The 25,439-nt window shown below is 54.3% G+C and overlaps 1 protein-coding gene and 1 long non-coding RNA gene across 2 annotated transcripts; one reads left to right on the top strand and one right to left on the bottom strand.

The window, feature by feature from the left end:
• Positions 1-6,755: 6,755 nt before the first annotated feature.
• LOC135177133 (uncharacterized) lies at positions 6,756-8,986 on the bottom strand. The gene is made up of 2 exons (XR_010302936.1): positions 8,884-8,986; positions 6,756-7,483 (listed from the first exon to the last, which is right to left on the bottom strand). It is a non-coding gene; the product is annotated as an uncharacterized LOC135177133 (long non-coding RNA).
• A 285-nt stretch (positions 8,987-9,271) lies between these two features.
• On the top strand, positions 9,272-11,751 carry ID2 (inhibitor of DNA binding 2). Its single transcript, XM_064146355.1, has 3 exons — positions 9,272-9,706; positions 9,960-10,024; positions 10,726-11,751. Exons 1-2 carry the CDS (start codon positions 9,359-9,361, stop codon positions 10,014-10,016), a joined length of 405 nt encoding a protein of 134 aa, XP_064002425.1. The 5' UTR covers positions 9,272-9,358; the 3' UTR covers positions 10,017-10,024; positions 10,726-11,751.
• Positions 11,752-25,439: the final 13,688 nt, after the last annotated feature.

Raw genomic sequence — 25,439 nt, 5'->3', positions numbered from 1 at the left:
TTGTTCCTCTTTAATCCTTAGCCATCCTCCTTCTGCCCCCAAGGCCTCATCCAGCTGCGACTGCTGCTTCCCCTGCTCCCCCAGCTCCACCACTCTGCAAGCTGACCAAGCCATCATCGTCTTTCTTCCCCTGGGCTCTCTCAGTGTCACCTGGTCCATGAGGGTCACCTCGCTGGCTCTGCACCACCTCCTGAGTCCCCAGCTGGAAGGCAAGAGCTAGCATGGTCTCTGGGCCCTGGAGAGCTTACTGGAATGGAGTCTGGAGCGTCTCTTACCACACTGAACTTCTGCCTCCCCAGAATCATTTCCCACGCTTCATAACTTCATAGAATCCAGAATGGTTTGGGTTGGAAGGGACCTTCAAGACCTTTAGTTACAGCCTCTCACCCAGCCTGGCCTTGAACACCTCCAGCAAGGGGGCATCCACAGCCTGTTCCAGTGTCTCACCATCCTCACTGTCAAGAATTTCTTATCATGGAATCACAGAATTGTCAGGCCTGGAAGGGACCTCAAGGATCATCCAGTTCCAACCCCCCTGCCACAGACAAGGACACCTCACACTAGATCAGGTTGCTCAGAGCCACATCCAGCTTGGCCTTAAGACCTCCAGGGATGGGCCTTATCTCCTGTCTCAGTCTCCCCTCTCCCAGCTCAAAGCCATTGTCCCTCATCCTGGCACTCCCAGCCCTTGTCAAAAGTCCCTCCCCAGCTCTCCTGGAGCCTCTTCGGGCATTGGAAAGCTGCTGTAACATCTCCCTGGAGCCTTCTCTTCTCCAGGCTGAACAGCCCCAGCCAGGCTATCCTCTGTCTCACCCACAAACAGGACATTCCCCTTTCAAGGAGAAGGGAAATACCCCCCCTAAGTTGTCCCCTCTGAACGGATGGCCATTTGTGAAGCAGCTGACCAGAAAATGTCCTGGTTAATAACTGCAGTTGTGGCTGCCAAGCCTGTGATAGATGGGACCTGTCACTTTAGAGTGGTTGGCATTTTCATTACACTTTAGAGACTTAAGGACAACTCCCATTGACTTCCCATGTGGCAAAGAGGCTCCTGACAAAAGTCTGCTTTAAATGGCTTGTCCATCACCTCACAAAAAACTCAGTGGCAGAGGCAGGGATTGAATTAAATCCTGCACAGCAGAATTCAGCTGTGCCATGGGAGCCTCTCGCCTCTTTCACAACCCTCTGCATACCTTCCAGACAAGGCCTCCCCAGAAAGCAGCCTCCCTCCCCGTGGAAGCTGGATCTGCCCTGCAAACCGACATCAATGATTGCTGCAGCTGACAGGGGGCTGAGCCGCAGAGCTTACCACTAGGAGCAGCTACCGCAGAGGTTACACCCCGTGGCCTGTAAATCCCCAGTGCTCCACAAGCCACAGCCAGAACAACTCCTGAGCCAAAGTCCATCAGGCACCGCACATCTTCCCTGCTCTCAAGCCTCTGAACTGGGACAAGTCACAGCCAAAAATGCCTGGAGAACTGCTGAGCAAGTCTGAGCTCCATGCCTGGCACTGGCCAACAGGGTGCTCAGTTAACTGTGTGCTGCCTGGGCTAAGGAGAGCTGGACTAGAAGTCAAGAGGGTGTCAGGGTTGAGTCAGAGTGGTTTAGATTTCTCCATTAGCAAAAAATAAATCACCAGAGGGGAAATCATCTGTTCAACTGCCTGTAGTCTTCAAAGACAGGCTTCAGGGTAGACATCAATCAGACACCTCCTTAAGCCAGGTGGGGTGAACCCCACCTCACAGAGTGCTTTGGGTTGGAAGGCACCTTAAAATCATCCAGTTCCAATCCCCCTACCATGGGCAGGGACACCTCCTGCCAGACCAGGATGCTTAAGGTCTCATCCAACCTGGCTTTGAACACCTCCAGGCTGCACAAGTCTGGGAGTCTTCAGAATGAGGCCTTGAGCAGCTGAGTCTAGCTGAGAGGTGTCCCTGCCCATGGTGAGGAGGTTGGACTGGATGAGCTCTGAGGTGCCTTTCCAGCTGAGCCATTCTAGGATTCCAGGATCCTGTTCTCCAAGCAGCACCAGGTAAGCAACAGCCTTCTGTGAGTGCTAGCTTATGCAGAAATGCCTCGAGGGCACCGATGCTGCTTACAGGAGTGAGAAATCCTACACAAGGGAATCACAGCATGGCAGGGGTTGGAAGGGAACTCTGGAGATCTGCCAGTCCAACCTTCCTGCCAAGGCAAGGGCACCCAGGGCAGAGCGCACAGGAGCACATCCAGGTGGGGCTGGAATGGCTCCAGAGATGCAGACTCCACAGCCTCTCTGGGCAGCCTGATCCAGGCCTCCAGCACCCTGAAATGACAGAAGTTCCTCCTCGTGTTCAGATGAACTTCTGATGTGCCACTTTGTGCCTCTCACCCCTTGTCCTGTCTCTGGGCACTACTGAACACAGCCTGGTCCCATCCTCCTGACCCCCACCCCTGAAGTATTGATTAGCACTGATCAGATCCCTCCTCCAGGGTCAGCAGCCCCAGGGCTCTCAGCCTGTGCTCACCGCGGAGATGTCCCAAGCCCCTCAGCAGCTCTGTAGAAGAAAACCTCAGCACTGAGGTGTCTGAATCTGGATCTGACAGAAACATCCTGATAAAAGCACACAGTCCCCTCACTGCAGGCTGCTGCTGGGAAATCCCGCTTGAGCCAAAGGTCTCCCTGCAGAGCAGCGGTTTGGGAGTGCTCACGAAATGATCTGCATGTCAAAACTGCCCCAGAACAAAGGCCTGTCCAGCCTGCAGGCCACCACTTCTGGCCAAATGTCCAGCAAAACGACAATGTTTCACCACAACACTGCCGAGCTCCAACGCTCAGCTTGGGAATGCAACAGCAGCAGAGGAGGGGCTGGGAAAGCAGGGCTGGAGGGAACGGCGCTGTACGAGAGAGAGCATCAGCAGCCAAAGCACAGCGCAGGAAGAGGGAAAGAGAGCCCAGGGCTGGCAGATCCGTGGCGCTGGCCACGTGGAGGTTGGCAGTGGGACTTGGGAAGGTGCATTCCTACACTCCCTGAAGAACACCGCAGAGGGGTTCACGGTGGGGTGGGTGGAAGGGAGGTAGGTGGTAGCGAGGGGGCGATGCCAGCCGTATTGCCCTGCCACAGGCAGCACCGGGGTGCCAGGGAAGCTGGAGTCGTGCTCCCAGCAGACAGAGCTGTTCCCAAACAGCCCCAGGAGCAGGAAGGTGCTGCCCTGCTACCGCTCCGGGGCTGCCCACACAGATGTAGGATGTGCCAGGGCTCCACTGCCCAGCCAGTGCTCTCACGGGCGGCCACACTCCACTGGGAGTAGGACTGGGAGTGGGGACTGGGCTGAGCCAGCAGCAGCACTCACACAGAGCAGCAGCACACAACAGGCGTGTGGCCAAGGGCTTCTAGCCACAACCCTGCGAGCCAGGACCGCAGCGCTGGTGACCGGGGGTGGAGGTGGGGGGGCAAAGAGGGCCTGTAAACGTGCGAGGCACCGAGCTGAGCACTGCAGCAAGAGAAAAATAGAAAGTAAAAATAAAATAGCCCAAAAAAAAAATCATCCCTTCCCCCAAGACAGCTGCAGAGTGTGATGAAACCCCCCTCTAGGCACAATCAGCCCCGAGCATCTGGGCAAGGATGAGGTGGGTGCAAAGTGCATGGGGAGGAAATGTGTCAGCTGCAGCATCTGAGAGCAGCAGAGCAAACTCAGACGGGAAATGAGCTTGCAAAGTGCACCCAACGAGATGATCGCGGGGATAAGTTGCTTCTATGGAAACTGCAGCCCGATGAACCAAGAAACCAGTTTGATGGCAAAAGTTTTAAGCAGGAGCTGGCTCATGCCTGGTTTCAGCTACATTCCACACCCCCCTAAAGAAGAAGAAGAGGGAAAAAAAAAAAAAAAGGGAAAAAGCTGCACAATGTGTTTCTTGTTATGGACACACACACAAAAAAAAGGGGGGGGGGAAGAAACGGGGACACAGGTTTTTTCCTGTATGGGCTCCATCATATTAAGCTGTAAGTTTAGTTCTGGACAAACAATCTCTTGTTGCATCTCTGGGATGGAGGTTAATGAATTCCCACAGATGATGTTGGCCAAACAGTGGTCGGCTTGTGACTTGATTTCCAGCATCATGATGTGAGGGGATCAGTATAGAAAAGCACTTTGAAGGGAAGAGGCTGCCTACAGCAGGATTGTTTCTACAAGCTAATTGTACTGAGTGCAGCTGCACAAAGCTGGATCAACAGTAATAGAAGGCGGCGCAGACTTCCTGACGCCAGCCCCGCAGAGCTCCCACCAACAGCCTGGCAATTCCAGATTGTTTTCCAGACCTTATCTCTCCCTCAAGTTTTTTCTTTTCTTTCCCTTTTTTTCCCCCTTTCTTTCTTTTACTTTTCTTTCTTTTCTTTTTCATTTCTTTTTTCCTCTTTCCTGCTCTTTCTCTCTTCCTTTCCTTCTCTTTCTTTCCTTTTTTCTACTTTTTATTTTCTTTCTACTTTCTTTCTTTTCTACTTTCTTTCCTTCTTTCTTCCTTTCCTTTTTTTTCTTTCCATTTCTACTTTCTCTTTCATTTTTCCTCCTTCCCTTTTTTTTTCTATTTTCTCTTTCTTCCCCCTTTTTTCTTTCTACTTTTCCCCTTCCTTCCATTTTCCTACTTTCTTTCCTTTTATTTCTACTTTCTTTCCCTTTCTCTTTCCTCCCTTCCTTTTTTCTTTTTCTTCTTTCTCTCCCTTTCCCTCCCTTCCTTTCTTTTCTTTCTTTCTTTCTTTCTTTCTTTCTTTCTTTCTTTCTTTCTTTCTTTCTTTCTTTCTTTCTTTCTTTCTTTCTTTCTTTCTTTCTTTCTTTTTCTTTTTCTTTCTTTCTTTCTTTTTCTCTTTTTCTTTCCTTCTCTTTCTTTCTTTCCTTCCTTCTCTTTCTTTCTTTCCTTCCTTCCTTCTCTTTCTTTCTTTCCTTCCTTCCTTCTCTCTCTTTCTTTCTCTCCTTCTTTCTTTCTTTCTTTCTTTCTTTCTTTCTTTCTTTCTTTCTTTCTTTCTTTCTTTCTTTCTTTCTTTCTTTCTTTCTTTCTTTCTTTCTTTCTTTCTTTCTTTCTTTCTTTCTTTCTTTCTTTCTTTCTCTTCCCTTTCTTTTCTCTTTTCCCTCTCTTTCCCCTTCCCCCCCCTCCATTTCATTTTTCTGACAGCACTGTTACAGCTGGGTGCCTTTCGCCGGAGTTGTCACTAAGCATTTCACACGCATTGCTCTCCCTCCCTTTCTCTCCCCTCCCTCCCCGCTCTGAAAGAACAAAACCCAGAAAAGTCAAACCTCAAAACTCGCAAACCTTAACTTTCCTTTGAACGAACCGGGAACGTAAGGCACACAAAAAAAGGCCAGGGCGGCTAAAAGCAACCGGCTGCAGCGAGGTAACTTCACCTGGTGCCCCGCGAACTCCCGATAGCGAAACATGACTGGGACACCCCGCTCGGGTGGTGTCGATGGCTTGGAAAGGGGCCAGTTTTAACAGATTTTTTGGAGTCGGGTTTGATGGCTTAAATACCCCGGCAATTAAAACCATTTACATTATTACTAGATGGTTTAGATAAATGTCATTAGAGCCTCGGGATGGGAAGGAACTTGCCGGGCCCCGCCTGGGGAGTGTTGGGGGGGGGGGGGGGAGGGCTGGGTGGCTCTGCAGGGAGCAGACACTGGGGGATCCCCAGCCCGGGGCTGGCCCCTCAACGCTTTTAAGATGCTGGAGGACAGGAAACCTTCTTTAAAACTTTTTTTTCCGCAGAAAAAATAAAATTTCTCCCTTTTTTTTGTTTTTTTTTTTTTTTTTTTGGTGAGGGTCCTGACACACAGAGCAAATACAACACATCCCCCCCCATGCCCCCCAACTCTTACCCCCTCACACAGCCCAGAGACCCCCAGCTACAGGGCTGAGAATGCTCTGAGACGGGAGAGCAGAGACAACCTGCTTTAGAAGTGTGACTTTTCCTCACCAAATACCCCAACTACACTTCCTTTCATCGTTTTCGTTTGCGGTGGGGGTCCCAAAACCCAGGACAAACCTCCCCCCTGCTCCCTCTCCCTCCCACACCGAGAGCCCAGGGGGGTTCTGCAGGCCGCAGGGGCCGGCCTGAGAGACTTCTAAGCTGCAAGGCAAGAGGAAACCTCCTTTAAAAGTGTGATTTTCTCCTCATATTAAAGTAAAATTTCCTCCTTTTTGCTTTTAAGATTCTGACACACAGGCCAAATCCTCCCCCCCGCACACCGAGGCCCAGGGCAGCCTGGCAAGCTCCTACTCGGCCGGCCCGGCCCGGCCCAGCCGCGAACCCTCCCGCCCTTCGCCGCGCTTTTTCCCTCGCCCCGTCCCGGGCCGCCCCCTCCCCTCACATTCCCCACACCCCCCGTGTGTCCCCCCCGCCGTGGCACGGCGAGGCGCCCGGCCGCGGCCCCTGCTGCAGGTGCGCCCGGGAGGGGGAAGCGGGGCCGGGCCGCCGCCTGCCGCCGCCGCGGGCGCAGCCCCTGTCGCCATGGCAGCCGCCTCAGCGGCGCCGCCGGGCCCGGGCGGCGAAGGGGGGCGGCGGCGAGGGGCTGATGTCACGGGGCTGGCGCCGCGCAGTCCGGGCCGGCCTCGGGCGCGGAGCGGCGGGGCGGAGCGGGGCGCGGTGCCCGGGGCTCGGGAGGAGAGAGAGGGAGGAGGGTGCCCCCGAGGGCGGCCGCGCACCCCCAGCTCCGCCAAGGGCTGGCGCCGGGCGGTGCAGGCCTCCCACAGCGGGACGGCCCGCACGTCCCTCCCCCCCAGCGCCGGAGCGGAGCCCCGGGTTTGTGACTCCCGGCGGCAGCAGGACTGGGGGTTGAGGCAGGGGGAGGAACGCGGGGCAGAAAGCGGCGCTGGTTTCCTACCAGATGTTTGCAGCGGCGACTCGGGGCTGGGAAGCGGCCGTACGAACCCCGGGTGCAAACCGAGGGGCGGACGCGGCTCTGCGGCGCGCCCGCCGGCACGCTGCGGGGAGGGGAGGCCGTTCCCGCCCGGGACGTGCCCTGAAGTCCCCGGGAGGAGCTGCCGAAGAACAGCTCTGCGGCTCCGGAGAGCTCCTCACACGCTCCCCCGGAGCCCACCCGTTTCCGCGCTGGGCTCTGGCATGTGGTGTCGCGGGCACGTAGTGTCGGCGAGCCGTGGGAGCTGGCGAGCCGCTGGCAAAGCTTTTGGGGCTGAAAGAGCAGAGTTGAGGGGACGAAGCGTTAGGAAAAGAGGGCTCGGGCGCTCGCCGGCGGGGAGTGGAGCTTGGGCTGCTCTCAGGCTTTGCTTTGCCGTGCTGGAAGCGCCCAGCACAGTCGTTTGAGGACACAGTAACCCAGGTTAGCCCTCCCTCCGCACATCTTCTCGAGGTTTTAAGCCCCCTTAGCGCGGAAAAGCGAAACTCTTTGCAAAGGCTTCCCTTGCAGAGCCCGGACGGACGCGGCTGTAGCACGGCTGCGCTGTCCAAGAATGACAAATAAACGCCGGGAGAAGCTCGAACGGATTTGTTTACGTTGGCTGTAATTATACCAAAAATAGTGTCAGAATTGATTCCACTGCCGCGTTCGTGAGGCAGAAACACAAACACGTTGGAAGGAGTAAAAGCCTGTGGCCGCAGATCAACTACCAGATACGCTTGGAATTAAGATTTGAGGGATTGAGGGCGCTCTGAGTAGTGATTTTAATCGGGTCCTTGACTGACGAGGTGGGTATCTATTTATTTATGGTCTATAACAGCACTTGAACAATGCGTTTGCCTATCAGATGGAACGTCGAGATTCACCCTCCGCATCTCCTCCGATTGTGTTGCTGTCAGCCTCGGCACCGCCTACAAATCCACCCCCCAGGGAAAAGCCCCGGGGCAAGCACCTCGGTGTGACAGTCCCCGAAACGTCCTGGCCACGGAACTGCCGATTCCGCCAGCTCAGGAATGCCGCCTTAACGGGTGGGGGGGGAATACCCGATCCAGCGCCTCGCAGCTTTGTCTCCAAGTGTCCGTGATGCTCCCCCCCACTAGCTCCTCTCCTGTAGCTACGCGACCACGGCGCAGATCAGCCCAGTGTTTGGCTGCTTCCAATAGTGACGGTTAACGGCACGGTCTTCGCTGCCGTTCACGAGGTGTGTGCCGGGCTTCGCTTGCAGGGAGCAGCAACCTGCTGCAAGCATCCCGGTGGTTTGCACAAGAATCGCTGCGTTTTGCATGGGATTTTCACTGCTTTCCACAAAATTCCACCTACGTTAATTGTCCTCATCTAGGTCCAACCCTTTCCCGAGTTTTAACTCTTCCTCAGGTAGCGTCTGCAAAGAGGCGTGGGAGCTATGTCGCTCTTACACAGCCGTTCGTGGAGAACGAGATAAAAGCACAATGGAGCTAAGCTAAAGTCACTTCTGCAGCTAAACAACTGCAACAAAAAAAAACCCACCCCAAACCCCAACTTTTCGTCTGGAACCTTTCATTGGCTGCAGGCAAAAGCTGCAAAAAGTACAGCGCGTAGTGAGTCTTTGCAGTTGTCACCAGGAACAATCTCTGCCTAATTAATGACAGCCCCGCCTGGCTGCCGGGGTGCAGATGAGCAGCCTTTCAAGGGCAAGCCAGCTAAATGCACTTCCAACATGCGCCTTGGCTTAATGATCGCCGATTAACAGCAGCATCTGCGATAGCCCTGCCCTCACCAGCTCTGCCAGGGCGTTGGGTGTCCCCAGCGGGCCACGACGCTGGGCTCAAAAGCTTTGTCTTCGTTCTTGCTGCTGACATCTGCAGCCAGCAGCGCTGTGCTGCTGACCCTACGCAGGTACACGCCAAACCCGCTCCAATTCACAGGGATTTGGAGGATGGCTTAGCCCCTACCGGCCCCCTCCCCATCTGCCTGTCCCACGTTCTGCGCCCCTCGCTCAGCAAAGCCTCTGCCTAGGCTCACCGCGTGGGACAGCTGCCGGGAGCGGAGCGGAGAACAAGGAAGAGAAGAGAGGAGGGCAGGGCAAAGCCGAGCGCCCAGGCCGGCGGCGGCGCCGGCTGCCCGCGCCTTTGTGGCGGGCCGGGCGCCCGCGGGCCGCGCACTATTTACTGCCCTCAGCTGTGCGGCGCGGCCCCGCCCCCTGCCGCGATTGGCTCCGCGGGCGGAAGGCCGCGCAGCCCCCGCGCCCGCCGCCCCGCCCGTGAGGGCGCCGCGGGGTGATGGACGTGCGGGCGGCCGCCAATGGCAGCGAGCGCGGGCCGGGCGCGGCGGCGGCGCCATAAAGGCAGGCGGCGGCGCGCAGCGCCTCAGAGCGAGCTGCGGCAGCGCGGAGCGGAGTGCGGCGGCAGCGGCGGCAGCGGCGGCGCTCGGCAGGCTCCTCTCGCTCCGTCCTTCGCTCTGCTCTTGGAATCCGCGTTTCTCCCGCCCACCTTTCGGCATGAAAGCCTTCAGCCCGGTGCGGTCCGTCAGGAAAAACGGTCTCTCGGAGCACAACCTGGGCATCTCCCGGAGCAAAACGCCCGTGGATGACCCCATGAGCCTGCTGTACAACATGAACGATTGCTACTCCAAGCTGAAGGAGCTGGTGCCCAGCATCCCGCAGAACAAGAAAGTCAGCAAGATGGAAATCCTGCAGCACGTTATCGACTACATCTTGGACCTGCAGATCGCCTTGGACTCACACCCGAGCATCGTCAGCCTCCACCACCAGAGACCCGGGCAGAACCCTTCCTCCAGAACCCCCCTGACCACCTTAAACACAGACATCAGCATCCTCTCGCTACAGGTAAACGCCTTCCGCCAAGGCCACCCCCGGCTCCCCGCTGACCTAGATCGGGCTGCTTAAGTCGGTGCTAGCAGCGTCCCTAATGCCGAGCGCGGTGGTCACCGAGGAGCCAGGGGAGCTGGCATCGCCGCCGCTGCCCGCTGCGGGAGGGCGAGCCCTGGCTGCAGCCCTGGGCGAGCCGGGAGGGGTTTCTGCCGCTTCCCGAGCGCTCGGACACCTCGCCCTTACCATTGTGGTGTTTTTCTCCTCGCAGGCGTCCGAGTTCCCCTCAGAGCTCATGTCAAGCGACAGCAAAGCACTTTGTGGCTGAACCAAACGGTGAGTGTGATGCTCGTTATTCGGAGGCTTGGGGTGACAGATGCCCGTTTGGGAGATGTGCTGAGAATCCGTCCTGACAGTCGAGTAGGAGCCGGCTTTGTAATCAGCCCGGCATTAGCCCGCCTCGCAGCCAGGGTGTATTCTGTCGCTATCTGGTCATTAAGTTGCCCTGACACTACCCGCTGCTTAATGCAAGCCTCGTCCTTATCTCTTCTTCGAGTCTTCACTTCCTGGGCCAAAGTGACTAAGTTGGGAATCTTGGCACAATTCCTGCGGTTGTGTGCTGTGGGATTGCCTGCGCTATCAGTTAAAAGAAGGGACTGCTTTTAATCAAGTGATTGCAGCGAGAGGCAGACTGGCGCCTCCGAGCACTGCAGCTCCAGCCATCTACACCGAGGCTGGGGCTGAGAATCCTCTCCTGCCCTCCCCCCCGGGGTGGTTTTTTTTGTTTCCCTTGAGCGCGTGTTGTTGAAATGTTCGATTTGTGCTCTTGAAGAGCTCTCTGTGTGTGTGTGCGAGAGAGAGAGAGAGAGACAGAGAGCTTTGCATGTGTTGCATCTGGACGCCAGGGTTTGCCCAATCTCTGAGTGTTTGGTTAAATGTTCAAACTGTGGCTTCCTCCCTGGCGCCAGTCTGTCCGGATCTCTGCCCTGTTAGCATTCTCCTAAATATGCCTCTTTTTTTTTTTCAATCTCTTGCAGGTGTTCCACTGAGGAGATGATTTTTTGGTTGGTTTTTTTTTGCACAAGAAAATGTCTCCAGGATTTCTTTTCTCTTTTTTTTTTTTGAGGTGCTGAACTTATTTTTCAGCTGTATCTAGAGGGGAGGGAAAAAAAAAAAAACCAACAAATAATCCACGTTAACGAAATGAACTGTAAAATAATTAATGAAGAAGAAAAAAAAATCAAGCTCTTTAACCCCCCACTCCCCCGTTCTTCAAGTTGGACTGAACCTAGTTATTTATGAAGAGACTCTTGAATACCCTTTCCCTAGATGGAAGGCTTCCTTTCTATACTATTCCCAGCGTGGGGAGCGACACACACAATCTCGCAAGGAATTTGCCCATTTCCAAGCAGACTTTGCCTTTTTTTTCCAAAGGTGGAGCGTGAGTAACCCAGAAGGATCCTCAGCCTTTCAGCTACCCTAGGAGAAAAATCGGTGGTCAGAATTGTACCTTTCCTCCTTCACTCTTGTTTTTTTGACCTTCCCCCCCCCCCAAACCTAGTGCTGAAGGGCTGGTGTATATATTTATATATAAATATATATATGAGTGAAAACACAGGAGAGGGAAAAAAAAAACAAACCAAAACCTTGGTGAACTCTTTAATTAGAGTTTTTTTCTTGTATAGTGGCAGAAACCAACCCTTTCTGCCAGGAAGTGTAATGATGTACTTAATCATGCTAAACTTTTTATAAAAGTTTAGTTGTAAAAACTTTAACCCTTTTTATACAAAAAAAAAAAAATTAATAATAAATCCAAGTGTGTTTATTGAACTGATATTAATTATTTTCTTTTTGCTTGCTTCTGTTCTTTGGGGACCAAATGTTTGCTGGCTTTGGTTGGGTTGGGGTTTTTTTTGTGTGTGTGTGTTTTGTGGGTTGGTTTTTTGCTCTTTTTTTTTTTTAACGTTGTGATGATTTTACCGAGTTAAACCAAACCCAACAGCAACAAAAATCGAAATCTGTAGAGGCTTATCGAGAATAAAATGAGCTGAAGTGAATAATAACCTTTGTAACTCGGAAAATTGTTGTTTGCCTTCTAAATTGGTACTCCTAAAGCTCTCTGCCTGGGAAAGGAGCTAGGAAAAGGAATTGATTCGAGGGGATGCTATTGACAGAGTGTTTGGGAATGTACAAAAGCAGTTAATCCTGAGCCCATTCCCATGGAGTTCTGCCTTGTGTTGGGTTTTTTTTCTCTCCCACCCCTCGGGATGATTCAGTTCTCCGGAGTAACAGCCCGGATCTGTTAATTTGTGTTGAGAATTAAGGGTTGTGGGTGGTTATTAGTTCCCCCAACTACTCAATTTCTCCCGAAGAGAGCCTTTGAGTGTGCGAGCTGGTGATGCGTTAACAGGGGAGCTGGGATGATGGAGTGACTGTTGCCTTTCCACACTGGAATTTTCATGCCTCCTTGCAGTATTTCACTGAAATTGGGTTTTTAATTGGTTGCAGCAGCTCCTCCGTATGACTAAGATACCGAGAAGCGAGCTTAAGTGCTGTTGTGTTCCTGATTAAACTTTGGCTGCTCCTGAAGGGGCTCTTTTCTCCATCAGCGTTAAATTAAGTTTGAAATCAGAACCTCAACTCCTGAAAGCCAGGACCGGTTCGTTGCTTGCTCTCGCCCTCGGGAGCGATGCGATGCCCCTGCTGCTGTCCCCTACGCCTCCCTCTCAGCAGAGACGGGAGCCGTGCCCCCAGCAGATGATGTTCTAATTAAAACTCGCTTACAAACTGGCCTGAAATGGGAAGTTTTGAGCCCCAGATCCGAATGGAAGAGAGCCAAGAGCTCCAGGAGCCAAGGAAGTGCAGCGCTGTCTGTCCTGGCAGCAGCCGCAGGCAGCAGCGTGCTCAGGGCTGCCGGCAGTGAAAGGCAGGAGCCTCACCTGCGCCAGGCCACTTTCACCAGGGCACGGGTGGGTTTGCGGCAGCAGCTGCCTCTCCTTGCCCTTAACACCAGAGCCAGCCTCGCAGGCTGGGAGAAAGCCAGCCCCGACCTCTTAATGCGGGAGCGCTCCCCCGGGGGATCAGTGCCAGCAGAAGGCAAGGGTTAGCAAAAGCTGGCCCGGAGAGGGAAGGGAAGTGGGGCAGAGGCACACGGGGCAGAGCTGATCCGCTGCTGCTCACCGTGCCCGACAGATTAAGGCGAGCTGCGGGCGCCGCACGCAGCGGCTGTGCCTCCCGTGGCCAGCCCGAGCCACTGTCCCCACGGCCGGGGGCTTCCTGCGCTCCACGCTTAACCCTGACCGCCCAGCAGGGACGTGTTCCACGGCCACAAACCGGCCCTTCAGATCCTCCTTCCCCTGCAGGTTTTACCCTAATCCCCAAGAGCAGATTCGGGTTTCAATGGCAGCACTGAGCTCTCTCCGTGCTTCCAAACCAGCCACCATCGCCTCGCCACCCAAGTCCTGCCCCCAGACCTGATCTTTCACCCCTTGCTCATTGTCAGGTGAGCCCAGAGCCAGCACCAGCTTCAGCTGCGGGAATCTCAGAGCTGCAGCTCTCCGCTCATGGTAATCACTGGAAGCTGAAGCCTGTTAGGCATCGAGGGGTTCGCTCTGTGGTATTTTAAGCTGCAGGATGATTAAGACACTTGTAGAACCAGCCCCATCTCCTTATCGTGCAGAAGCCAAGAGAGAAATTCACAATTTACAAGGCGTGGGGGAGCTGAGCAGGAAAACAAACAAACAAACAGGCTTTTAAAAATGGAAATGAAGACAGGCACCAATCTTCTCCTCCGCCAGCATTAACTAATTCACTCCTCTTGCTCAGGAGGGCTTGGAGAAGTGCTCTACCTAAGAGCAAAAACTGACTCTTGAGGTTTCTGTGGTGCAAAGATGAGCAGCAAGGTCAAAGCTGAGTGGCCAAGGCCTTGATGTTAATTCATGGACTTGTTCCAGTTGGAAAAGCCTTCTAAGATCACTGAGCCACCCTCCAGTCTAAGCCCACCATGGCCATTAAACCATGCCCTGTTTCTTGGAGCTTCCTTAAAGCTGCAGAGTTCTTTATTCTGTAGCACTGCAGAGTCTCCAGAACACAGCCTGTGAGACTGTCACCACCTTCCCTGGCCCCTTGGCTCTGTCTCTGTCCAGGGCAGTTGCTCACAGCCCTTTTAGCCGACCAGCTGGACACAGCAGATCCAGAATCAGGCTCAGGTAGGTGATGCCAAAGCAGTTTGGAGCAGCAATCACATCGGAACGCTGCACCATTCCAGCGAGCCATGCATACAGGTTCCAAATGCCCCTATAGAGACCTCCCCACGGGGAACAAAGCCCACAGAAGGGATCCAGCAAGTGACTGAAGATCATTCATCCAAGGTCAGAGGTCAGACATTGATGTGGCCCTGGGCAGCCTGACCTAGTCAGGTGTCCCCTGCAGGTGGTTTGGACAAGAGGAGCATAGAGGGTCCCTTCCACCCCCATGCACTCTGTGAGTCTCTGAAGATGACTCTCCCCTCCATAAGAGGTTTCCAAACCTGGCTTTGCTTGTGTGCTGCCCTGAACACCACACAGCTGTGCACTAAGCATCTCCTGCGGCTTCTCAGGGGACATCTTTGTGTGCTACAGCACTGCTGGCAACAGCTATCACCGGTCAGAAGCGGGCTGGGGGTGCTGGCAGTCCTTCCAGTCCACCCCCAGCGAGGGAAAGGCACAGAGCAGAGGACTGCCTGCTGTCCCCTGGAGAAACAGCTTTGCGCCTGCTGCACTCAAAACAGTCACAGGTCACCTGAAGTGCCAATGCCTGGGCAAAACCAGGCGCGGGAAGCTGAAGCCCAGGTGCCCCGAGCCGGCTGCTCGCAGGCGGGTGGATGGAGAGGCACTGCCACCCTCTGGCAGGAGGCAGGCGCCGGGCGGCTCACCCGCAGCACAGCCACCTGCCGACGGCAGCGATCCCAGCTCCAGCCTGCACAACAGCCGCGGCAGGCTGCGACCGCACCGGGCATGGCACACGGCAGGGCAAGGGACGCGGCGGCCCCGCAGCCGCTCTGCTCCGGGTGCTGCGCTCCAGCGCTCCAGCACAGCACAGAATGAAGCAGCCTGGAAAAGACCTCCAGCACCACCGAGTCCAGCCTAGCACCTAACACCTTCTAATTGCTAACCCAGAGCACTAAGTGCCTCATGCAGCCTCCTCTTGAGTGCCTCCAGGCATGGGCACTCCACCACCTCCCTGGGCAGCCCATTCCAATGCCAATCACTCTCTCTGACAACAACTTCCTAACAACATCCAGCCTCAACCTGCCCTGGCACAGCTTGAGGCTGTGTCCCCTTCTTCTGGTGCTGGCTGCCTGGCAGCAGAGCCCAACCCCACCTGGCTACAGCCTCCCTTCAGGGAGCTGCAGAGAGCAATGAGGTCTGCCCTGAGCCTCCTCTGCTGCAGGCCAAACACCCCCAGCTCCCTCAGCCTCTCCTCACAGGGCTGTGCTCCAGGCCCCTCCCCAGCCTTGCTGCCCTGCTCTGGACACCTTCCAGCACCTCAACAGCTCTCTTGAATTCAGGAGCCCAGAACTGGACACAGCACTCAAGGGGTGGCCTGAGCAGTGCTGAGCACAGGGGCACAAGAACCTCCCTTGTCCTGCTGCCCACACTGCTCCTGAGCCAGCCCAGGATGCCATTGGCTCTGCTGCCCACCTGGGCACACTGCTGCCTCAGCTTCACCTGCCAACCAGTACCCTTTGGTCCCTCTCTGCCTGGCTGCTCTCAGCCACTGTCCCCAGACTGTGGCTCTGCATGGGGTTGTTGTGGCCAAAGTACAGAACCTGTCACTTGGACTTGTTCAAACTTCTGGCATTGGACTGTGCCCATATATGAAGCTTGTCCAGGTCCCTCTACAGAGCCCTCCTGCCCTCCAACAGCTCCACACCTGCTCCTAGCTTGGTGTCATCTGCAAACTCACTGATGCTAGACTGGTCCAGATCATCACTAAAGATACTGAACAGGACTGTGCCCAGCACTAATGCCTGGGGCACACCACCAGTGACAGCTGCCAGCTGGATGTGGCACCATTCACCACCACTCTCTGGGCCTGGCCCTCCAGCCAGTTCTTAAGCCAGCACAGAGTGCCCCTGTCCGAGCCACAGGCTGCCAATCTGGCCAGGAGTTTGCTATGGCTAATGATGGACCTAAAGAATAGTCCTTTCCCAGGTGAAATTCAGCAGATTTGCACAGTCCTGTTCAAATACAAAACACCAGAAGAACTCTGGGAGAGCTTCTGAAGCTCTGCCACCAGCAGTAGAATTGAAGATCTGGCTCAAGCTCTTGGTTCCAAGCAGCAGTAGCTGGGCTGTGCCAGCAGTGCTGCCTGCAGACTTGGTGTTACTGGGGGGCACTGCCTGGCAGGTGTAAGGACACTCTGGGCAGCTCCTGCACTCACTCTAAGTGCTTCAGATCTGGATAGGTCCTCTCACTCCATATCACAGCATCAGAGAATGGTAGGGTTGGAAGGGACCTCTGGAGATCATCCAGTCCAAGCCCCTGCCAGGGCAGGGGGACCCAGGGCAGGGCACACAGGAACACATCCAGGTGGGGCCTGAAAGCCTCCAGAGGAGGAGACTCCACAGCCTCTCTGGGCAGCCTGCTCCAGGCCCCCACCACCCTCACATCAAAGATGTTTCTCCTCATGTTGAGGTGGAACCTCCTGGGTGCCAGTTGGTGTCCCCTGCCCCTTGTCCTGTCACAGGGCACCACTGAACAGAGCCTGGCACCTTCTCCTTGGCACTCACCCTTTAGCTATCGACCAGCATCGATCAGATCCCTTCTCAGTCTTCTCTTCCCCAGCCCCAGAGCTCTCAGCCTTCCCTCCTCACAGAGATGCTCCAGATGCCTCTCAGCATCTTTGTGGCCCTCTACTGGACTCCATCCAGCAGATTCCTGTCCCTCTTGAACTGGGAAGCCCAGAACTGGCTACAATACTCCATGCCTCACCAGGTCAGAGCAGAGGGGCAGGAGAACTTCCCTTCACCTGCTGGCCACACTTCTCTGAGGTCCCTTCCACCCTGAGCCATTCAATGGCTATTATTCTATGAAAAATGACAACACAGGCAGAGTTCAGCATCTGACAGGGAGGAAAGGACTGACTCCAGCCCCAAGAGTTCTGGCTTCTCAGTTCCTCTATCAGCCTAATCAGTTCCAATCTCTGTCAATCTAACAGCTGCCAATGAAAGCAGTTTCTCAGAAGCAGCAGTAGGTTCTCTGAGATACAGTCTTCAGCTCTGCAGCTTCTGGAACTCATAGAATCACAGAATTGTTTTGACTGGAGCAGACCTTTTAGTTCTTCAGTATGAGGGTGGGGAGACACTGGCACAGGTTGCCCAGGAAGGCTGTGGTTGCCACCTCCCTGCTCAAGGCCAGGCTGGATGAAACCTCGAGGACCCTGGGCTGGTGGGCTTGAAGATCCCCTCCAACCTAAAGCATTCTGTGATCCTTTTGTCTGGTTTCTCAGCTTCAGAGTCAGCAGAGCTAGGCCAGACTGACTGGAGCCAGTCACTGAGAGGGGGGAAAAAAGTAAATGCTCAGACAATGCTGGACAAAAAATGTTCCATGTGCTGCATGGGAGGCATAGAATAGAATCACAGAATCAGTCAGGGTTGGAAGGGACCACAAGGATCAGCCACTTCCAACCCCCCTGCCATGCCCAGGGACACCCTACCCTAGAGCAGGCTGCCCACAGCCTCAGCCAGCCTGGCCTTAAACACCTCCAGCCATGGGGCCTCAACCACCTCCCTGGGCAACCCATTCCAGCCTCTCACCACTCTTATGCCTAACAACTTCCTCCTCACCTCCACTCTCAATCTCCCCACCTCCAGCTTTGCTCCATTCCCCTTAATCCTGGCACTCCCTGAGAGCATAAAAAGTCCCTCCCCAGCTTTTTTGTAGGTCCCTTTCAGATCCTGGAAGGCCAAGAGGCAGAGGCAAACATCTTTTTGCACAAGCTGCTGAAGTTTGGCTACCAGTCAAGGATTTCTCAGCCTCTAGAGGTGTGCCCTGGGATTAGGCAGCTCACAGATAGACCTTGAAATCATAGAATCATGGAATCAGCCATCTGGGAAGAGACCTCCAAGCTCATCCAGCCCAACCTAGCACCCAGCCCTAGCCAAGCAACCAGACCATGGCACTAAGTGCCCCAGCCAGGCTTGGCTTCAACACCTCCAGACATGGGCACTCCACCACCTCCCTGGGCAGCCCATTCCAATGCCAATCACTCTCTCTGACAACAACTTCCACCTAACACCCAGTCTGAACCTGCCCTGGCACAGCTTGAGGCTGTGGCCCCCTGTTCTGTTGCTGGCTGCCTGGCAGCAGAGCCCAACCCCACCTGGCTACAACCTCCCTTCAGGTAGCTGCAGACAGCAATGAGGTCTGCCCTGAGCCTTCTCTGACAGAGAGATAAGGAAAAAAAAAACCACCAAACCAAACAACAAAAAACAACCAAAGAAGCCCTCAGGTTCTTTCCCCAGATCTTACAGAAGCACAGTCACAGATTGCACCAGGCTGGAAAGGACCTGCAAAGGTCATCTCATTCCAACCCCCCTGCACTCAGCATGGGCACCTCCAACTAGATCGAACTGCCCAAGGCCACACCAGAAAGGAGATCACAGTAGGATGAGTGTCTCGTGGCCTTACCCAGCTTTTCCCATCCTGAAATGAATCCTGAGGAGGATAATCTGAGAAGTTTCCTCCCTTCCTGCCCTCCCATGAACTCCAGGGGATATTTAAATAGAGATTATTTTTCTTTTTGAACCTTGAAATTAAAAAGACAACATAGCTGAAGAGCCCTCGGGTGAGTTACAGAGCTGAGCACACTGCTCTGACATGGTTCTAGAATCACAGAATCAGGCAGGGTTGGAAGACACCACAAGGATCAGCCAGTGCCAACCCCCCTGCCATGCCCAAGGACACCCTACCCTAGAGCAGGCTGCCCACTGCCTCATCCAGCCTGGCCTTAAACACCTCCAGCCATGAGGACTCAACCACCTCCCTGGGCAACCCATTCCAGCCTCTCACCACTCTCATGCTCAACAACTTCCTCCTCACATCCACTCTCAATCTCCCCACCTCCAGCTTTGCTCCATTCCCCCCAGTCCTGTCACTCCCTGACAGCCTCAAAAGTCCCTCCCCAGCTTTTTTGGAGCCCCCTTCAGATGCTGGAAGGCCACAAGAAAGTCCCCTGGGAGCCTCCTCTTCTGCAGACTGCACAGCCCCAACTCTTTCAGTCTGTGCTCATAGGAGGACATCCATCCAGTCGTTGAGGGGAAGGAGTCCTGGTCCCTCTCAGCTGAGCTACCAGCACTGTGAGGGCTTTGCTGAAGACAGGGAGCCCAAACAAAAGTCATTTGTTTCTTTCCCCTTGCCCCTGCAACTCCAAACATTGTCAAGGGTAAGAATGAGACAGCAGCCCTCTGCCTGGAGTGGAAAACAGCAGAGGGAGGGGGCTGCTCCCCTGCCTTTGAAGCAGAAATGTCCTCTCCAGCAAATCTGCTATGAATCACCACTCTACTTTCTGCCACTCTAGATGCACAGAAACGAGTTCTGTGTGTCCCAGGGTGGCAAGGAACCTACCAGGTGCTTCGAGAAATGACTGTACAGAGAGGCCTGAGAGTTGATCTGAAGTCTGTGGTACCAAAAAGAAAAGATAATTATTAAACACTGTAGCTATGGACTACAAAATTAAAGCCTCTGGTTCATATTAGCATATAAAAAGACCTGATGAAGCTGAGCTAGTCTGTCATCAGATGGAAGAGAGGCAGAAGGTAGCACAGATGGTGAAAACAGAGGAAATTATTCATGGTTCCTCATCACACCTTGAAAGGAGCTACTGAAAAGATGATGTTGAAAATTAAGACCAGAAGGCATCCAGGAACAACAAAACCTCTAAACCCTCCTTTATATTCCAAAGGTGTAAATATGTCCTGAGGTTAAATAGGCTGCTGGTCGGAGGAGTTGTCTGCTCCAGGAAATGAGAACATCAAGGCTGCTTTTTGTCTTTGAGGGGAAAATACCTGAACAGCAAAGGCTGGCCCCTGAGCCTGCCAGTCAGTGGAGAGCAGCAGCCTCCTGCAGAAGCTGCCTGCTTCCCACCAGGGCCTGCACTGCTGCCTCCTTCCCTGCTCAAAACCTGCCTGCTGGCCAAGCCCAGAGAGTGGTGGGCAAGGGAGTTGGGGGCTGCTCACCAGGGCTCTTCCCCAGGGCCCAGTGCTGGGCCAGCTCTCTTCAGTGTCTTCACTGATAATCTGGGTGAGGGGATCCAGGCAGCCTCAGAGTGCAGATGGCACTGAGCTGGACTGCGGTGGGGTATGCTAGAGGGTAAGGAAGGCTCTGCAGAGGGACTTGGCCAGGCTGGAGCCATGGGCTGAGATCAGCAGGGTGAGGTTCAACAAGGCCAAGGGCTGGGTCCTGCCCTTCAGGTGCAACAACCCCATGAAGGCTCCAGGCTGCGGGCAGAGTGGCTGGGAAGTGCCCAGCAGAGAAAGCCCTGGGGGTGCTGGGGGACAGCAGCTGGAGATGAGCCAGGAGGTGCCCACGTGGGCTAGAAGGGCACCAGCAGCCTGGCCTGGATCAGCACTGGTGTGGGCAGCAGGAGCAGGGCAGGGATTGTGCCCCTGTGTCCAGCACTGCTGAGGCCACAGCTCAAGTGTTGTTTAGGTTTGGGCTCCTCCCTGACACTGAAGGTCAAACTTGAGGAGTCCCTGAGCAGCCTGCTGTAGTTGGAGGTGTCCCTGCTGACTGCAGGGGGTTGGACAAAATGATCTCTGAGGGTCTCTCCAACCTGATGCAGTCTGTGTGAGGGTTTTTGCCTGGTGCCCAAAATAAGGCCTCCCAAGAGTACCATGAGAAACGCAGAGATGTGAAGGTGGTGTGCTGGGTAAAGCCTTTCAAGAACCTCTCTTGCCTTTTAGCCAAGCACAGACCATCACTTTTTGGTTAGTTTTGGTTGGGTTTTGACAGAAGAAAGAAATACTAAAACCACCAAAAAGAGAAGTCTCTGCTGACTGCTTCCCTGTAGTTTAATTAGTGAGGAAAGGCAGCAAAGCGTCACAGAAACTCCATTTCCCTTTTACTGCTCCCCACAGCCAGCATTTTATGCCTGCATTCTTTATTCCTAGGTTCCAGGGACACACAAAAACCATTCAAACTTTGCTGCCTTTGTTTTGCGTCAGGAGAAATCCTGGACAGGAAGCACACCGTCAGAAAGGAGCAGCATCAGTCCTCTCCTCTGCTGCTCAGCACCAGCAGAGACACTGCTTTGCTTGCAGGCATCACTCAGAGATTCAGCTCCAGCCTAACTCTCCCCTGCTGCAACCGGAGGCCACTTCCTTTTGTTCTGTCTTTTGTGACTAGGAAGAAGAGACCAAGCCCCAGCCCCTAGCTGGACAAAAGCCTGATGGCTCCTCAGGCCCCCTGCCTGAGGCACAGAATCACAAACCAGTAGGGGTTGGAAGGGACCTCCAGAGGTCATCCAGTCCAGTCCCTGCCAGAGCAGGGGCACCCAGGAACACAACCAGGTGGGACTGGAAAGCCTCCAGAGGAGGAGACTCCACAGCCTCTCTGGGCAGCCTGCTCCAGGCCCCCACCACCCTCGCATCAAAGATGTTCCTCCTCATGTTGAGATGGAACCTCCTGGGTGCCAGTTTGTTGTCCACTGCCTTTTGTCCTGTCACAGGGCACCACTGAGCAGAGCCTGGCACCTTCTACCTGGCACTCACCCTTTAGCTATCCATCAGCATTGATCAGATCCCTTCTCAGTCTTCTCTTCCCCAGCCCCAGAGCTCTCAGCCTTCCCTCCTCACAGAGATGCTCCAGGTCCCCTCTCAGCATCTTTGTGGACCTCCTGGGTTCCATCTTGTACCCATTGTCCCTTATCCTGTCACTGAGCATCACCAAACAGAGCCTGGCTTCTTCATGCTCCCCCCTCCCTCCAGGTATTTATATACTTTCACAAGATCCCCTCTGAGGCTTCTCTTCTCCAGACTACTCAGCCCCAGGTCTCTCAGCTTTTCACAGCAGACAAAGTACTCTCCACCTGCAGTCCTCTGTGCAGTACTGGAGCCCCCAGCACAAGGACACGGAAGTGTTGGAGCCAGTGCAGAGGAGGCCACCAAGATGCTGAGAGGGCTGCAGCAGCTCTGCTCTGAGGACAGGCTGAGAGTTGTGGCTCTGCAGCCTGGAGAAGGCTTCAAGGAGACCTTGGAGCAGCCTTGTAGGATGTGAAGGGGGCTGCAGAAGGGCTGTGAGGGACTATTGGCAAGGTCTTGTCATGACAGGAGGAGGAGGAGGAATGGGTTTGAAGTGTCAGAGGGGAGATTGAAACTGGATGTTAGGAAGAAGTTCTTTGGGGCGAGAGTGGCGAGACACTGGCACAGGTTGCCCAGGGAGGTTGTGGAGCACAGAAGCACCCAATGTGATCCAAGATTCCAAGGTTGGAAGGGACCTCAAAGTTCATCCAGTGCCAACCCTCTGCAATGGGCAGGGACACCTCCAACCCACCCAGGGTGCTCAGGGCCTCATCCAGCCTGGCCTTGAACACCTTCAGGGAGGTTGTGGAGCAGAGAATCACCCAATGTGATCAAAGATCACATTGGGTGATTCTCTGCTCCACAACCTCCCTGGGCAGCCTGTGCCAGTGTCTCACCACCCTCACTGTCTGGCTCACTCCCTAATCTCCAGGCTCAGTCAGCTCAAAACCACTGCCCCTCATCCTGGCACTCCCATCCTTGACAAAAGTCCCTTCCTGGGTTTCTTGTAGGCTCCTTTCAGGCACTGATTCAGCAGTGCAGCTTACTTCTGTGACATCAGTGCTTAGAAAGAGGATTTGGAATTGCTCCACTCTGCTGTGTGGAGCCTGCACACTAGAACCCCACCTCAGAAGGCTCTGAAACACAAACCTTTGGTTACATATAGCTCCACAGCAACCTCTCACCTACTTGCTTGGGTTTCTTCTTCCCAAAAGCCCACAGCTTTCCACAATATTCCAAGGGGATTTTTTTCCTTCCTCCCACTCCAGAAGGCAGCAACTCTAAGATAGGATAAGGGGGGGGGGGGGGGGGGGGGGGGAAGGAAACTGGCCAACAGTACTGCTTTCTAGAACTTGATCCTATGTCACTATCTGAATGAGGCACTTAGTGCCATGGTCTAGTTGATTAGATAGGGCTGGGTGATAGGTTGGGCTGGATGAGCTTGGAGGTCTCTTCCAACGTGGTTGATTCTATGATTCTACCTCAGCAAAAAGAAAAACCCAAACCAGCATCACTTGTGAAGGGCCCAAACATTTGGTGTTGTGACTATCAGCAGCCTTGTGGAGGATCTGCAATGCCTTCTGACTGAGAAAACACTGCTGAAACCTTGAAGCTTGAGGCCTTCTGGAAGACAGGACAAATATATTTATAAACCCAAACTTCACTTGAATTATAAATGCACCAGAGGAGTCAGAGCAGCAAATGAAAATAGAATTTCTTCAATGAAAGGAGAAGACTTCCTCTGTCTGGAGCCTTCTGCTTCCCCACAAGAGAGGTGGTGAACCTGCGCAGTGCTAGGAGCTGTGCTAAGCTGCCATGAGCGCAGCTCCAGGATGGAATTCACAGAAGGGACCTTCAAGATCATCCAGTTCCAAGCCCCTGCCATGGGCAGGGACAGTCTCACTAGCCCAGGTTGGTCAAGGCCTCATCCAGCCTGGCCTGCAACACTCCCAGCAAGGAGGCAGCCACAGCCTCTCTGGGCAGCCTGTCCCAGACTCTCCCCACCCTCACACTCAACAACTTTTTGCTCAGCTCCACTCTAACCCTGCTCTGCCTCAGCTCCAAACCATTCCCCCTTGGCCTGCCTCAGCCCCCCTCACCACAAATCCCTCTGCAGCCTTCCTGCAGGATCCCTTCAGGCAGTGTCAGGCAGCTCTGAGGTGCCCCTGGAGCCTTCTCCTCTGCAGGCTGCACCCCCCCAGCTCCCTCAGCCTGTGCTCACAGCAGAGCTGCTCCAGCCCTTGGACTATATTTGTGGCCTCCTCTGGCCTCTCTCCAGCATCTCTGTGTCCTCCTTCTGGTGCTGGAAACGGCAGCACTGGAGGCAGGATTGGAGGTGAGGTCTGAGCAGAGCCCAGGGGCAGAATCCCCTCTCATGCCCTCCCTCAGTGGTTGGCTTGAATCCTTAAGTCAATAAAGATCTTTCCTCACTGTGCTAAAAATCCACCTAGATGAAGACCTACATTTCCTCCTTCAGATGGCTAATTTGATAACTAATTGTAGCCACCTGATTAGGGAGAACTGAAGAATTTGCCAAGTTGCCTTGCTGGCCAAACTCCTCTTGTTTGAAGCCCTATTAGCCTTCAGCCATCCAAAATTAGCCTGGATACATAAATCCTCCCTAGCTGAAGTGTGGAAGTGGTGAGTACCAGCAAGAAGTTTGCAGTTGCCTTACTGTTCTGTCCTCTTCATTTCCAGCCTTCACAGAGCTCCTGGGTTCCATCCCTCCCACACTGGTCACAGAACTAACAGTTCATGTTTCAACACTGGAAATTGTTTCTGGCTTCTTTACTCCAAGAGCTGGGCTACCAACTAAGCAAGCCTGTAACCATGGCAACGCTGGGAGAGGGAAGAGACAGCCCAAGTTTCAGCTAGGAAACTGCAGTGCAGTTGGAATTCTTGCTGGGCTTTCATGCTCTGCATGGTGAGCTGCTGCTGAGTGGCAGGGGGCACTCATTCTGCTAGGTGGCAGGGGCTAAAGAGCAATGGTTAATGGAGCAGAGTTAAAAGCAGCTGGGGGCCAGGCACAGGAGGTATTCTCAGGGCTCAGCATTAGGACCACTTCTGTTTACACACAAGCACAGAATGTTTGGGGTTGGGAGGGACCTCCACAGATCATTGAGTCCAAGCCCCTGCCAGGGCAGGTCATGCAGGAACACAGCCAGAGGCGTTGGAAGTCTCCAGAGAAGACTCCACAGCCTCCCTGGGCAGCCTGCTCCAGGCCTCCAGAACTCTCACAGTGATAAGTTTTCTGTTCTGTTCCCACGGCACCTCCTCTGCTCCAGCTGGCATCCAATGCCCCTTGTCCCCTCTGCTCCAAGCAGCCCCAGCTCCTTCAGCCTGCCCTCACAGGGCAGTGTTCCACTGCTTGCTCTGGGACTGCTCAGGAGGACAGGGGCAGTGGTTTGAAACTGGAGCAGGGCAGAGTTAGGCTGGACACCAAGAGAAGTTCTGCACAGTGAGGGTGAGGAGATCCTGGCACAGGCTGCCCAGGGAGGTGGTTGAGGCTCCATTTCTGGAGACATTCAAGGTCAGACTTGCTGTGTCTTTGGGCAGCCTGCTCGAATTGGAGGCATCCCTGCTGAGTGCAGGAGGTTGGACAAGATGACTTTGGAGGGTCCCTACCAATGTGATGCACTCTGCATCTGTTTTTACTCTGGTACCCATTCTGGTACCAAACCCACAGCTGAAACTGATGGCCAAAGCCACTGCTTGTTCCCCAAGGTGCACCAGCACAGCCCACAGTCACTGCCAGCAAGCAGGACCTCACTGGCAACTGAAGTGATTTTACACCAAGCTGTGTGGCACAGGCAACTTGCTAGAGGGCAGGGATCCATGCAGAGGCAGCTGGACAGGCTGCAGAGCTGTGCCCAGGCCAACCTCATGGCATTCAACAAGGCCAAGTGTCAGGTCCTGCAGCTGGGTGGGTGCAATCCCAAGCCCACCTGCAGGCTGGGTGGGGAATGGCTG

The sequence above is a fragment of the Pogoniulus pusillus genome, chromosome 7, assembly GCF_015220805.1.
Source record: "Pogoniulus pusillus isolate bPogPus1 chromosome 7, bPogPus1.pri, whole genome shotgun sequence".
Lineage (NCBI taxonomy): Eukaryota > Metazoa > Chordata > Aves > Piciformes > Lybiidae > Pogoniulus > Pogoniulus pusillus.
Note: the sequence above shows the minus strand (reverse complement) of the source record. Positions and strands in the feature narration are given on the sequence as shown.